This window comes from Brachypodium distachyon, chromosome 1 (assembly GCF_000005505.3).
Source record: "Brachypodium distachyon strain Bd21 chromosome 1, Brachypodium_distachyon_v3.0, whole genome shotgun sequence".
In the NCBI taxonomy this organism is placed as follows: Eukaryota; Viridiplantae; Streptophyta; class Magnoliopsida; order Poales; family Poaceae; genus Brachypodium; species Brachypodium distachyon.
Window position 1 is genome coordinate 56,420,044 of NC_016131.3, and position 13,114 is coordinate 56,433,157.

Sequence of the window (13,114 nt, forward strand, 5' to 3'; positions counted from 1 at the left end):
CGTAGGGTTTTACACCTCCGGGTGGCCTGAACCTGAGTAAAAACGGGTGTGCATTTGTTCTGGTACTAGCGCGCCCTCTTGGCACTTGGTCTCACCGGCCCCCTAGGGCCTCATCGACCGTCCCGGCGATAACCGGGTCTCCGCCCCAGACGCCCCTACCGAACCTAAAAGGGGGACGTGGCTGCACGCCCCCGGTGTCGGAGCACCGAGCGACGACACGCCTCAAAAAGCGCAATGGCAGTAACTCCTGCCTTATCCTCCCGTTAGTTTAAAGGAGTGCATTATCCAAGTCACAAGTGGCATCTATATCGGCAGAAATGAGTTTTCACTGTCGGCTATGGAGAAGAAAAAATCTCGGCTAAGGGCTGGATAAGCACGCCAACTCGAAATGTCGGAATGAGTTGATCTCGGCTAGGAGAACCTGGGATTGTCTCGGCATCCTTCTCGGCTAAGCCCAAGTAGGCGTTGGTGGTCTGTCTATGGGAAACTGTCGCGGCCCGACATTCTTCTCTGCCGGACCGTAACAGCTTCAGGGACTAGTGTCGGGGGGATGACCCCGGATAGGGTCATGGCGACACAACTCTAGCCGAGATGACGCAGGCAAAGCCGGCATGGTTTCGTATGCCGGCATCATAGAGTCAAACTAACACTAAGCCGGCATCCTGGAGGTATGCCGGCATGACTGCATTGTTTTATGAGTTTGCAGAATAAGGACGAGCACCTTGATCTCGGCGATGGCCAAGATCTCTCAACGGTCTTATCCTGACCACGCGGTGCAAGGTAAAGCAGCGTCATCATTATCTCAGAAAAAGCAGTCAGCGCCTACGTACCAGCGCCAGGCGACTACAGAGAGGAAGCACCAAAAGAGAATCTCTGACGGAAGCCGGCAGAGGATAGCGGTACTTTCTGCAGGGCGTCAGGGAAAAGTAAAGTTGTCTTGTCCCCTACGGTGCTACCGGGAGGGAACCAAGCCGCGTGCCCGGCAGGGCCCAAGAAAGATGACGTTAGACTCGGCCCACATGTCAGTGTGACATAGGCGGCCTATAAATAGAACCTTACCCCTCTCAAGAGGACAAAGGGTGCACTTAGACATCTAGGGTTTTCTCCTTCTTCTTCTTCTTCCTTAAGAATACAGCTCAAGGTGCGCCATTGTAAAGCTGGTGTATCCCGGCCAATACAAGAAAGCAGGAGTAGGAGTATTACCTCGACAAGAGGGCTCCCAACCTGGGTAGATCCGTGTGTGCTAGTGTAATTTGTGCGTGTTTTCCTTCACGTCCTCCCTCCTCCGGATCCTGCATCATCCATCGGCTCCAAGTTAAACCATCCTATGGCATCTGCCGTGACACCACCACGACATAGACCTTGCATGAGCCCACGATTTCTGTGTTCGTCCCAGGTCCCATTCAGTTTGTTGCGCAACGATTCCGGGTTGTGTAGATGTAGTGGACACACAGTTGTTTACGGTGAAGTTTCCTGTTGAATAAGAGGAAGAAGGGGGAAAAAACAGAAATAAAGTTGCGCCAGTTTAAGCAGCACAAAACCCTTTGTGTTTCATCGATCTGTTGTCTGCCACTCAATTCCAATCGCAACACAGTTATTGGTGATCCCATCTAACACTAATTAAATGCGAGAAGTAGCGTATTGTATGTATTATCGCAATTACATACGTTGTTCCACGTCAAAACATAAGATCCAAATGTAAAAAAATTAGGAAAACAAAAAAGTACAAAAGGAAACACAAACAAAATAAGAGAGTAAAAACTGAAATGTAACAGAAATTAAATGCATGCTTTTAGCTGTTGTATTAATTTGCCAAGGGATACAAATATATTCATCATGATGATGACTCTTATTGAAACAAGAAAAACCAACATCCATAAATTACACGAGACATGCTTGGATACACTGATTGGATCCAAATTTATTGAACATGAAGTAACAACATAACCTTGGCATTGGACATCATGCATGATTATTCTTCAGCGGATGCATTAACGACCGCATCCCCGTTACAGAAACTTGCACATGCATTGCGGCAGAGTTCCTCATCGATTTTCGTCTCTGCGCCATGAAAATCTGGATCAAAACAGTATACATTATCTATATATATCCAGCACAAAAATTTGTTAAAAGATTAATTATCTGACATAATTAAATTAAAACTAAAAGAATAAATACCGTGGTTCATGTTGTCACACACGCTAGAGCGACATCCGAGGTTGCAGTACTTAGTGGCATCTGGTACTTCACCTGCCGAAGTAAATTAAATAACTGGTATGTAAATAGCTACTTAACTATTTGCAGGAGATAATCAACAAGTTTGAAACTAATTAAGAGTGAGTTTTCTTTACTGGAGTCGAGAAGAAGGAGCATTTTACGAAGGTCATTTGGACATGTTGTGCCACTTGTGATCGTACATCCACAAATATTTGCGCAGGCTAGTCTGGAAGCCCCTGTGAAACGGCAGACGTTGTAGCAGTTTCTTGCCGTCGTGGTTTTGCAGCAACTCTTTCCCTCTACTTGGACCTGCCCCAGAACTAGCCCCAGTAGGAGGACACAAATGATCACACTCCTAAGACCATTGTTGCTTCCCATGGCTGGCTGATTTTGCTGTCTGTCGAAAGGAAGATCGACTGAGAAATGGCTAGCTTGGATTCATGGATTGTCTCAGACGACGCATGACTTTTATTTATAGAGCGAGAGATGATGGTCTTTAGAGAGACAAATGGCCCAGAACATGTATTTATAGAGCGAGAGATGATTGGCCCAGAATTCCGGTCTTGGCGAGTAAATGGTCGGTTGTCTCACTCACACCGTCCCTCTAATGGGTCATGACATACAGTACTCTATGTTTTATCACTCCAGCATTCACAGTCTTTAGAGAGACAAATATGCCCATTTCGGTTCTAGCCAACCGCCACTGGGGCTTGTTTGTGAAGTAGTGGTTGTTCAAATTTGAATTAATGTTGAGAAATTGATGGAAGTTCATTTAAATGGAAAATTAGCTAGAAAGACAGAAAATTGAAAATATTTAGACAGAAATTAAATATGGTCTACTTTGTGTGAAAATTTGAGAGGTGCCATTTTAAACTATATTACTTGCACTTGCTTCACAAAATGTCCCACTTTTGGCATTTAGAAAATGAAAAATTATTTTTAAAAACAAAAAAATTGTAAGCCAATTTGGCAATATTGTTTGACACGGCAAGATGCACCTCTATGTAAGAAATTTTTGACGAAAACGGCAGCGCCGAATCAATTAACTAAGAGTTGGAATTTACAGAAGCGCTTTCGCTCAGGAAAAAAAACAAGACGAGTACAGGAGAACATGAAGAGAGAAAGACTAGAGAGGCTAGAGCGACTAGAACAAATTAGAAGAAGGTATAAAGGAATTCGTAGCTTGGCAAAGCCTCACTTCATTGGCGATTTTGGTGGGAATCATCGCAGTAGCATTGAAGACACGATTATTTCTTTCAATCCAGATGAACCACCAAGAGATCATGATCAGCCCGTTTAGGTTCTCCTTGTCGGCATTAGACATGAGTGAGCCAGTCATGGAGCTCCACCACTGAAGCAAGGAACAGGCCGGCAAAGCATTGGCAATCAGAGGAGCAAGCGAGAGGCGATGCTGGAAGAGGCTCCAGACCTGCTTTGAGAAGGTGCAAGTCGAGAAAACATGGATGGCAGTCTCTGGGTGGCAGAAACAAAGCAGACATGTTGGATTATGTTGGATATTACGGACTGCCAAGCGATCCGCGGTGAGACATCTGCAAGACAAGCGAGCCAAGCCGTGATCTTAATCTTGGGAGGGATCCTGGTTCTCCAAATCAGCTTGAACTCCGGCGTCCCGATCCTGCCAATGAATTGATGATGGTATGCGCTCGCAGCAGAGTACTCACCAGAAGAAGTGAACTTCCAAATCAGGCGGTCATCGACATATCCCTGAGAATAAGCTGCTGCAATCTGTCCCATAAGGCGAGGAAGTGAGCAAGGACCTGAGGAGATGGATCATCTTTAATGGGTCGGATCCAACCAGAGTTGTTTAGGGCAGCTCTATGCAAGAAATGGTTACATTATCATGAACCATGGCAAAATATGCCGACCATCTTGTTTTCTGCCAAATGTTTTTTCTTGCCGCGCTCGACTTACATGCGTAGTTACTGAGTGCATGATAAAATGCACTCGGAACCAATGAGTTTCCGGTAGTGCCTTGTCCATGGTCGCATATCCTCCTCCTTCAATCATACGGTAGTTCCCAGCCCAACACGATAAAATATAGCGCGACTTAGGTCATTGAAGTATGCAGTGTGCTGGATAGCGTGAGAGGACCATCAATAATACGGTAGATCGAGATGATTTGCTCGCCATGGTAGTAAAAATCTAGTTATAGATCACAATGGTCCATGGGGCACCGACCAATGAATGCATTCAAGGAGTAGATAACGCTATCCAGTATATCCATTACGTTCTTGTTCCACCAGAATTATATAAGCTAGGCACGCACAGCTGCACATGCTCGATCTGTAGATCAATATCTCTGTTTGTAAAACAAACAACGTGATCGACGGCATCAATGCCACCCGGCCAGCTGCTCCCGATCGATGCCGCAGCTAGCATGGCCAACAATTTGCTTCAACATCTCAAAAGAAAAAAAACAATTTGCTTCAATATATATGAATGTGGCGCCAATTAATATACAGACCGTGCTGCTTAGGTACGTCAGAGTGTGTTGGTTTAAGCAAAAGCTTGCCCCTACCCAAAAAATGGCTAGAAAAGATTGGTTACGCGTCAGAGTGTACGTTTTATTTCTCCATGAGTTGGCAAAAGAAAGAAAAACTAAGGCTGGCTATTGAAACAAAGACCATATATATTTTCTGTCAAGGGGTTTTAACACACCCTAGACAAGAAATTGCCAAATTTTTGGCCTAGTGACCATAACCCACTACTCACACCATCTGGATAACTGTGTTTCCTTACGTGGATACCAACTTATTACCACCCGTGAGTGCTTTTTAGCATAGCATGTTTTGCAACAAAAAAAACAGAAGCTGTTTATGCACACAGCTACATTACATGATTCAAAAGAGAGATAATAAAATCATAGTGAAAATTGTACATTCGATAAAAATAAACCAAAATTAAAACATATACGCTAAACTATTCCTAGGTAACTACTGCCTCCCATTGGCGACTGCCTTTGCGGCATCCTCGACGCGCTTGCGACCCCTCCTCATCCTGCTGCTCGGACTCCCACGAAGATGGTTGTGCAAATCATGATCAGTTCTAGACCATTTGTGGTTTTTTGTTGAATAGTCTTTACCTGAAGGTTACTTTTTCTTTAAGAACGATGTCGGTCGATATAGATAGAAGGGGAAAAGAGATGGCTAGTGCACTGGATCTGGATTAAAAAAAGGGACATCATGAGATCAGTTCAAAAGATTTAAGGTGATGTTGAAATTGACCACGACGTTACATGCTTAACTTGGTTATGCCATTGTGGATTTTCCTTAGAAAATTAGGTTTCATCGGCTCGTTCCGGATAGGCACTCTTCATGTTGCTGATAATCAAGTAGACTCTTGCATAGCTGTAAAAGAAAAGAAAAAAGAGTAGACTCTTACATACATGCATGGACCAAGACTCAAGCAAAACATTATACTTGGGGCTGGGTTTGAGGAGTAATATATAAAATTGAGTTAGGTAAATGAACATTATAGAATACTTCCAAATGGAAATGGACTGAAATGTAAAGTGAGACATATCCTACACCCCTATACGCTTCTTGCATGTATCATTTATTCTTCAGTCTTGTACATGTATGCATATATCACATGGCTAGATTTGGATGCAAATAATGGGACTATTAAAGAATTTTCATGCAATTCAGTACAAGGATTTGGATAACCATTATAATCGGTAACTTTTTGGATAACCATATATATCGTGGTATAAATTTAATGAAAAGGTTTTTGGGTCATTAATGATTACCATGTATGCATACATATCAGCATGCATGGTAATTATTATAAATAAGAATGTGAACGTAAATATATGTAGCGGTCATGTATATTTGGTGAATAATTAAGAGCGACTATTGTTGACTCCATATCGTCTTAGTGCTCATTAAAGATTGAAGGTTTTTTCTGTATAGATAAGGATGAACTAAAAATTCCATTTCCACCTCACAAAAAAGTATGGCGTGTGCGTACCAAACTTTCTAGCATACTATTCTATATTAGTCTCTGACTAATGGACCTGTCATTCCTATACAAAGGGGGACCCACCTGTTAGCGACTTCAGATAGAAATTTGCAATGTTCAACGAAACATAATTATGCACACCATAGGATCCTTGGAGAAATTTCTCCTCACAACCCTTTTTCACCCTATATAAGGGAGTCTACCTCTTGTTTCTAACCACAACGCATCCATCTCTCATATTGATTTTATAGCAAGCCAATAGTAGAGGTAAATCTTTGGCTTCCTAAAGACCCTTGTATCAAGCTAGCTATTTGTAGTAAACACTCACTGTTGTCCTTTTTTATTATGCCAATAGGTATGCCAAGGGAAAGGCGGTCGGGTGTCGTGTACATCGAGAATGATGATGAGCGCAGCGTCACCTTCTCCAAGAGACGTCTAGGTCTATTCAAGGGTGCTAGCGACCTCGCTGCTGTCACAGGCGCGAGGGTTGCTATCGTCCTTGAGACAGACAGCACAAAAATGCACTCATTTGGAACCCCATCAGCTGACCCCATCATTCATGCCTTCCTGTCAGGAGTTCCACCACCAGAGCCGTTGACTGATGAGGTGATGAGTACCAGGATTTCATGGCTGCAGAGCGAGGTGTCTCGTTTGGATAGAGAGAACACCTCGGAGCAAAAGAGAAAAAAACTCGTTGTTCAGCGTATCAAGGAGATCCAACAAGAGAATCCAGGCATGGTGGCCAATCATCTCTTCTCCAAGGACGAAGATCTCAATCTTGAAGATCTGACCAATCTCTTCAATGAACTCTTGCTTGTTCAGCAAGGTACTGGAGGTCGTCTACCCCCACTTGATCATGGTCATCAACAAATGATTGGTGGTTCAAGCGTGTCATTGAACCTAGTACCACCAAGTGTTCCATTATGGGGTAGCACTGAGACTCCTCCTTCGCTTCTGCATCCATTAGGGTCAGACATACTTCCACATGGTGCACTTCCTCCGGCTCCGTCACCATCAGTACCACAAAGCATGTTGGCACCACCTTTTCCTGTGCAGGTACCACAAATGTTGCAGCCCGCGCCACTGGTTTCAACACCACCAACTGATCCTTATCAACTGCCTGAGTTACCTCCATCGCTGGAGTTACCTCTTCAGAACTATACTAGTCCTTACAGCACAATGGATCCAGCTCAGAACAACACAGGCCTGAACTCAACCTTTCAGCATAATGTGGAGGAATCAGCACAGTTGGTCTACTCTGGTGGTAATGCCATTGTTGGGCAAGATCCGTTTGGCTATGACCAATGGGCATATCCTCTTTCTGATCAGCCGTACTACGAGAGATTCCTAGAGATGGATGGTAACCTGGGCTTTCATGGTACTGATGTTGGCCAAGCTCACATGGGAAATGATGGACTGATTGATGAGTTGGCACAATCTCCTTCTAGTGGGGAAGATGATGATGTTGGCAGATCATAAGGGGGCTTCAGTAGGTTCTAGTTCATGCTGCCATAATAAATTCATAATGCTATGTCGACAGAAATAGCTAGTTATCCTTTTCATTAGTTGAAATGTTTGTCATTTAGGCTATTTTGTTTAACATCTTCAGGGCAAGAATATGCATGTTAATTTGAATGTTTTGGGTCTTGAGTCATGAAGTTTGTAAAGGTAGTCGCCGATTCTTGGCGTGTCTATCTTTCTACCCTGTAACTTTCTCGTTTTGAGTAATATTATTCAGATGGGGAGACTCCTCAAAAAAAAGTTTGTGTTACAAGTCTGACCCTTACATATTTTTATTTTTATTGGGAAAAGGCAATCAATTAGCTGGGCGATTAAACAATCGTATAGATAGGATCAAGTACGTCCCGGACAGGTCCAGGGATCGAACCAGCTGGCAACAAACCAGAAGACACCTTCTCCCTCGCATGGTGGCAAAGCTGTGAGCAAGCCCTGAAAAACATAGGAATAGGAAAAGTACGGGAATTGACGAGCATGCATCTGAGATTATACGGGAATTGACGAGCATGCATCTGAGATTATACGGGAATTGAAAGCATAGGGTTGGAACAGAAAAAACATTTGGAACGCAGCAAAAGAAATTGTAGGAATTTTTCGTGGTGAGCTGGTGTGATAGAACAGTGAGAGTTGCTTCGTGCTTGCTAAAAAAAATGAGGTCATGTTTTCTTTCCCGTGAAAAAAAAATATCCTGTGGGATCTATACCTTCGTTGCAAACGGCCCCTACTCTCTCTAGAACCTCTCAAGCGCATAGCAAGCTCACGAAGACGAAAGCACACAGGTGATCCATCGGTCGACCTCGGCAGCCCGCTCGCCAGCAATTCAGTTCTGGCAATCACATTCCAGACGAATGCCAGGTAGCAACCAATCCTGGCGCATGCATTGACGAAGCGCTAAAGCCTTCGGGCAGGACATGATAGCATGAAATTAGCTGCTTTCAATACCGTTGCCACTCAGGCCTGAGTTGCCACAAACAGATTAACAGAACAAACATGACTTACTTTTCTTCAGGTGGCAACTCCGTACTTCTTGAACTGCAAGTGAATTTGTCGCAAGTTTCCCGTGCAAATATCACGGAGTTTTGGAGGCACGTTTGATTTCAGATCACAGCACAGAGATCGGTTCCCATCCGGGCTACTAGAATTCCCAGCAGTTGCCGTTTCTTTCTCTTCCATCGCCAATCTGTGACAACACCCGTCTTTTCTGGGGAACCAAGCCAGAACATCGTTATCTAGCTGGGGAGGGAGCTTGATCTAGAGGATGGTATCCACCTCATGCGTCGTACTGCCTGTTCATTCCAGGTGCAAAGCTAATAAGGTCAGACACGCGTCATAGCCTGGTGTGAGAAACCAATTATCCATCCAAATAAAACAGTCGACTGACCATTCCCGATGCGTCTGGTTTTGCTCCAAGATTAATCACATGAAAAACTTAGATGTCGCACGCACACGATCACAAAATTATTTGTCCAGAGGCACCTGCGTGCCTCTAGCTCTTTTGATTATTTCTCTTCTCACAAATCCCACATCTTACGAAGAACTCACGACCTGTTACATGTATTCATATGCACAGAGCGATGACCAAAGTACTATCGGACTAGCACTTAATCAAACTCAAACTGGAAACCTAACGGCAAGCACCTAAGACTCTACTACTACTCAGACACGGCCAGCAAACAAAGCCTGACTACAACTTGACTAAACAAGTAACATGATCAAACTCTGAGTTTCCTAAATTGAATTAAGAAACCAACTTAGACTACTCAGAAACAAGATTATTCTAACAAATTATACCCTTTCTTCAGCAGGTCCAGGCCGTGTTTGATGCCCTAACAAACCGGGAAAGAAGACTCTATAAAAGTGTGTACAGAAGGTTTCCATGGAGAAAGTACCTAGATTTGATGAACCGGCCACAGAAGCTGTCCGGTTTGTCAAGAAGACGCCACGCGCTTGCTTCACCAAAAGAGCTTGGTTGAACGATCCCAGAATCCAATACCACCTTTTGCTTTGGGGTGTGACATTCTATCCCATGAGAGCTAGTGAATTTTCCTTCCGTTTTGCTCATCTCCCCACCAAAAGTTCCTAGTTAGCTGTTCCAAATCCTCACAAAGGCCTTTAGAAAACTTAAAGACACTCATCGAGTAAGGGTGCGTTTGTTTCACGGGCGAGCTAAGCTGGATAGGGATAGCCATGGATGGGCTGGCTAGGCATATCCAGTTTTAGTGTTTGGTTGTCTAAGTTGGATGAGCCGGGTTCTTGTTTGGTGAGATTGATGAGATATGGATAGGACGAGTCCAGTTTCTATTTGGTTGAGTGGATAGGGTGGATATGAGGTTGTGGATATGAACAAGATATGAACACACTAAATATGAATAAGTTATAAAATACTAACTTGGATTCAACAATACTAACTTTGTACACACAAGATATTTTCGGCAAGATACCATCAAGCACACGCACAAACATATACAAGGTATCACCGTGAACATTACATACCAACAAGATACCACCATCATCATTACATACCAGCAAGTTTTAAGTCATACATCCATTGGTTCACAACAAAAGCATAAGTCATAATGCCCCAAGTTCATTGTTTTGGGTCAACAACAAAATATGGCATGCAACCGATACATATGACTTCATTCATGAGGGTTAGCCTCGGGGTGAGAAGGAATGTTATTTCTAACATACCTAGCAACCCAAACCATCTTCTCATCATGATCCAAGGTGTGGAATGCCCTCGCAATTCGTGGATTTTCAACCAAATAGGCGTAGTAATGAGCAAGAAAATCCCTACCAAATGTTGGAAGTGTCTTCATGTTATCCCAAAGACCCTCGGGGGTGTTGTCGTTGCTAACATTTTTCTCTATGGCCACAACTAGCCTTTCACCCACAGCTACAAGTGTTGGTCCTAAGCCTTGTTCCTCATATTGTGTTGTCTTTGTCCTTTTTGAGGGCCTAGAGGCAGATGACTCACCAACATTGTATGAATGAGTAACTTTTTCATTAGGAGGTGGTGAAGCATTAACATTGGCAGGTTCATCATCTTCAACATCCACGAAATCAGTGGCTAGTGGTTCACTTGAGCCCTTTGCATAATCTCCAGTAGCCATACAATTGCCATAGATTGTAACCATCTCATTATAATGCTCAAGAGTTTTGTTTAGGTACGGCTCATCTCCTTTGTTATCCTAGTAGACAATAGCATATTAATTCCAGCAAGTTTGTGGCATTTAAAACTGATTCCAGCAACTATTTGGACAATAGCAATGTAATTCCAGCAAGTTTGTGACATTTAAAACTGATTCCAGCAACTATTTGGACAATAGCAAAGTAAATTCCAGCAAGTTTGTGACATTCAAAACTGATTCCAGCAACTAGTTGGACAATAGCAAAGTAATTCCAGCATGTACATACCTTAATATGACCCGTGTAATGCTCATGATCAAGAACAATCATACACTTGTCTTCATCCCACAATGCAGCACTCAGTTTCTTGAGTTTTGCTATTCGCTGCCACTTCCTCTTCCATGTCCTATTGTGATTATACACCTGAGCTCCAGTCACAGTAGTCTTGAAATGATCATTCAAAGCTTTAGCACAAGCATTGAGGTGCACGGTCTTGAAACCATGAGATGTTCTCACACCACCAGCCACCAAATTAAATAAGTGATTAAGCATGAATGAAGACATTGGAGGTGTCCAACACACTTGACCACCCCCTTTGGATCCTTCAACATCCATTTCCTACAAAGTTAGGCAGGTCAAACACATACACTTGCAAACTCAATTCAGTCCATAAACTCCAACAAATAACATTATAATAGTACCATTGTACATTGGGTTCACAAATACAAATAGGTTCACAATGAACAATTACACATTATTGGCAATGTAGTTCTCTCGGGCTTGCCACATTTGATCGGCTATTCCCTGCCTAAAATTAACCATATAAGCATGCTCTTGAGCTTGGCCACTTGAAGATGAAGCATAATTAATATTAGGTGGCCATTCATCTTCAGGTATGATATATTCATCAATCTCATCACCTAGTACCCAATTATGAATAATGCAGCAGGCTACAACAATGTCCACTTGAGTTGGGAAGCGAAAGAATGGAGTGGCATCATCAAGTATTTTGAATCTCCTCTTGAGTGACCCAAATGCGTGCTCTACGGTCACTCGAAGAGAAGAATGCCTAAGGTTGAACAACTTCTCATTTTGCACAGGATTGTTCCCCACTCATTCAAATGGTATCTCACACCACGAAAAGGAGGCAAAAATCCCGGCTTGGCTCCATACCCAGCATCAACTAGGTAATATTTTCCTAACATGAGGGACAAGTTGGTTACTTTGGTACATTTGAATTAATTATACTAAGAAATGAAACTACATAATTGATTTATTACCTGGCTCGCCTCGTCCGGTCAAATTTCTGGGATTTGCTCAGCCAGCATCTGAGAGGAATATGCTTCCTAGCTGATTGTCCATATCCATGCCATCCACCCAACCAAATGAACGCCATCCAGGAAAAATGTGGATATCCCTATCCCATCCACCCCTAGGCAGACAACCAAACACACCCTAAGTGGGCAAAGCTTGGATCACAGATTTAATCAAGACCTCTACTGGAAGAGAGGTATTTTTCGGACCAATCATTCAGCCTCTTGTTTGCAGCGACTGGAACCGGCCATCCTGATCAGGGATGGGGAGACCGAGATATTTCTCATCGAACGTAACATTCGGAACATCCGGTATAGTGGCCACAGCTGCACCATTCTGCAGGGAACATGTCTTGCACGGGAGGAGGGAGCATTTCCATGGGCTTAGGAGTTGGCCTGTGCATCTTACATATAATCATGCATTATTCATGTTTTTTTATGTTTTCCTTTGTTAGAAGAAGAACTATATCTTGAGGACGAAAAGAGGAATATGTATCAATAGAATTTCCTACTGAACATATTGTGGGTAAAGATTATTAATTCAACTAGCAACATGAGCTATGCTCGTTAAACTAGCTAGCAGCTGAAGGCAAAAACAATTCTAAGATAGATCCATGCGAGAGACAAGCATAAGTAGTTGTCGCTTGCACCCGAGATTCATACATGCGATAACAAACAATAACAGCCTCCATACGAGATTCATACATGCGATATTACGGCAAACATATATTTTTTTGTAACTGACGGCAATGAGTAGTTTAGCCATTGAATTACTAAGATATCATAATAAAAAAGATCCGTATCTCATCTGAGTGATCCATTAATATTATATACACACGTTACCAACATAGAGTCACTCGCAAATTTGGAAACGCTCCATAGGAAAAATTTAAATGAAATACCTTTGTAACGGATGGTGTTACTGTACAGTGTACAGAACAGAACACTGATACACG

At 43.0% G+C, this 13,114-nt stretch overlaps 2 protein-coding genes across 2 annotated transcripts; one reads left to right on the forward strand and one right to left on the reverse strand.

Annotated features, from left to right (window-relative positions):
* Positions 1 to 1,942: 1,942 nt before the first annotated feature.
* LOC100844105 (thionin BTH7) lies at positions 1,943 to 2,713 on the reverse strand. Its single transcript, XM_003557549.4, has 3 exons — positions 2,352 to 2,713; positions 2,179 to 2,250; positions 1,943 to 2,076 (listed from the first exon to the last, which is right to left on the reverse strand). Exons 1-3 carry the CDS (start codon positions 2,593 to 2,595, stop codon positions 1,973 to 1,975), a joined length of 420 nt encoding a protein of 139 aa, XP_003557597.1. The 5' UTR covers positions 2,596 to 2,713; the 3' UTR covers positions 1,943 to 1,972.
* A 3,842-nt stretch (positions 2,714 to 6,555) lies between these two features.
* LOC104581727 (pheromone receptor transcription activator) lies at positions 6,556 to 7,677 on the forward strand. Its single transcript, XM_010230079.1, has one exon. It carries the CDS (start codon positions 6,556 to 6,558, stop codon positions 7,675 to 7,677), a length of 1,122 nt encoding a protein of 373 aa, XP_010228381.1.
* The last annotated feature ends 5,437 nt before the right edge of the window (positions 7,678 to 13,114 follow it).

Excerpts from the sequence above, each read along its gene's own strand:
- LOC100844105 (XM_003557549.4), bottom strand. The coding sequence starts at position 2,595 with ATGGGAAGCAACAATGGTCTTAGGAGTGTGATCATTTGTGTCCTCCTA. Across the intron at positions 2,251-2,351 it reads GCTCCTTCTTCTCGACTCCA|GTGAAGTACCAGATGCCACT; the intron begins GTAAAGAAAACT and ends TTACTTCGGCAG. Across the intron at positions 2,077-2,178 it reads GTGTGACAACATGAACCACG|ATTTTCATGGCGCAGAGACG; the intron begins GTATTTATTCTT and ends GTTTTGATCCAG.
- LOC104581727 (XM_010230079.1), top strand. The coding sequence starts at position 6,556 with ATGCCAAGGGAAAGGCGGTCGGGTGTCGTGTACATCGAGAATGATGAT.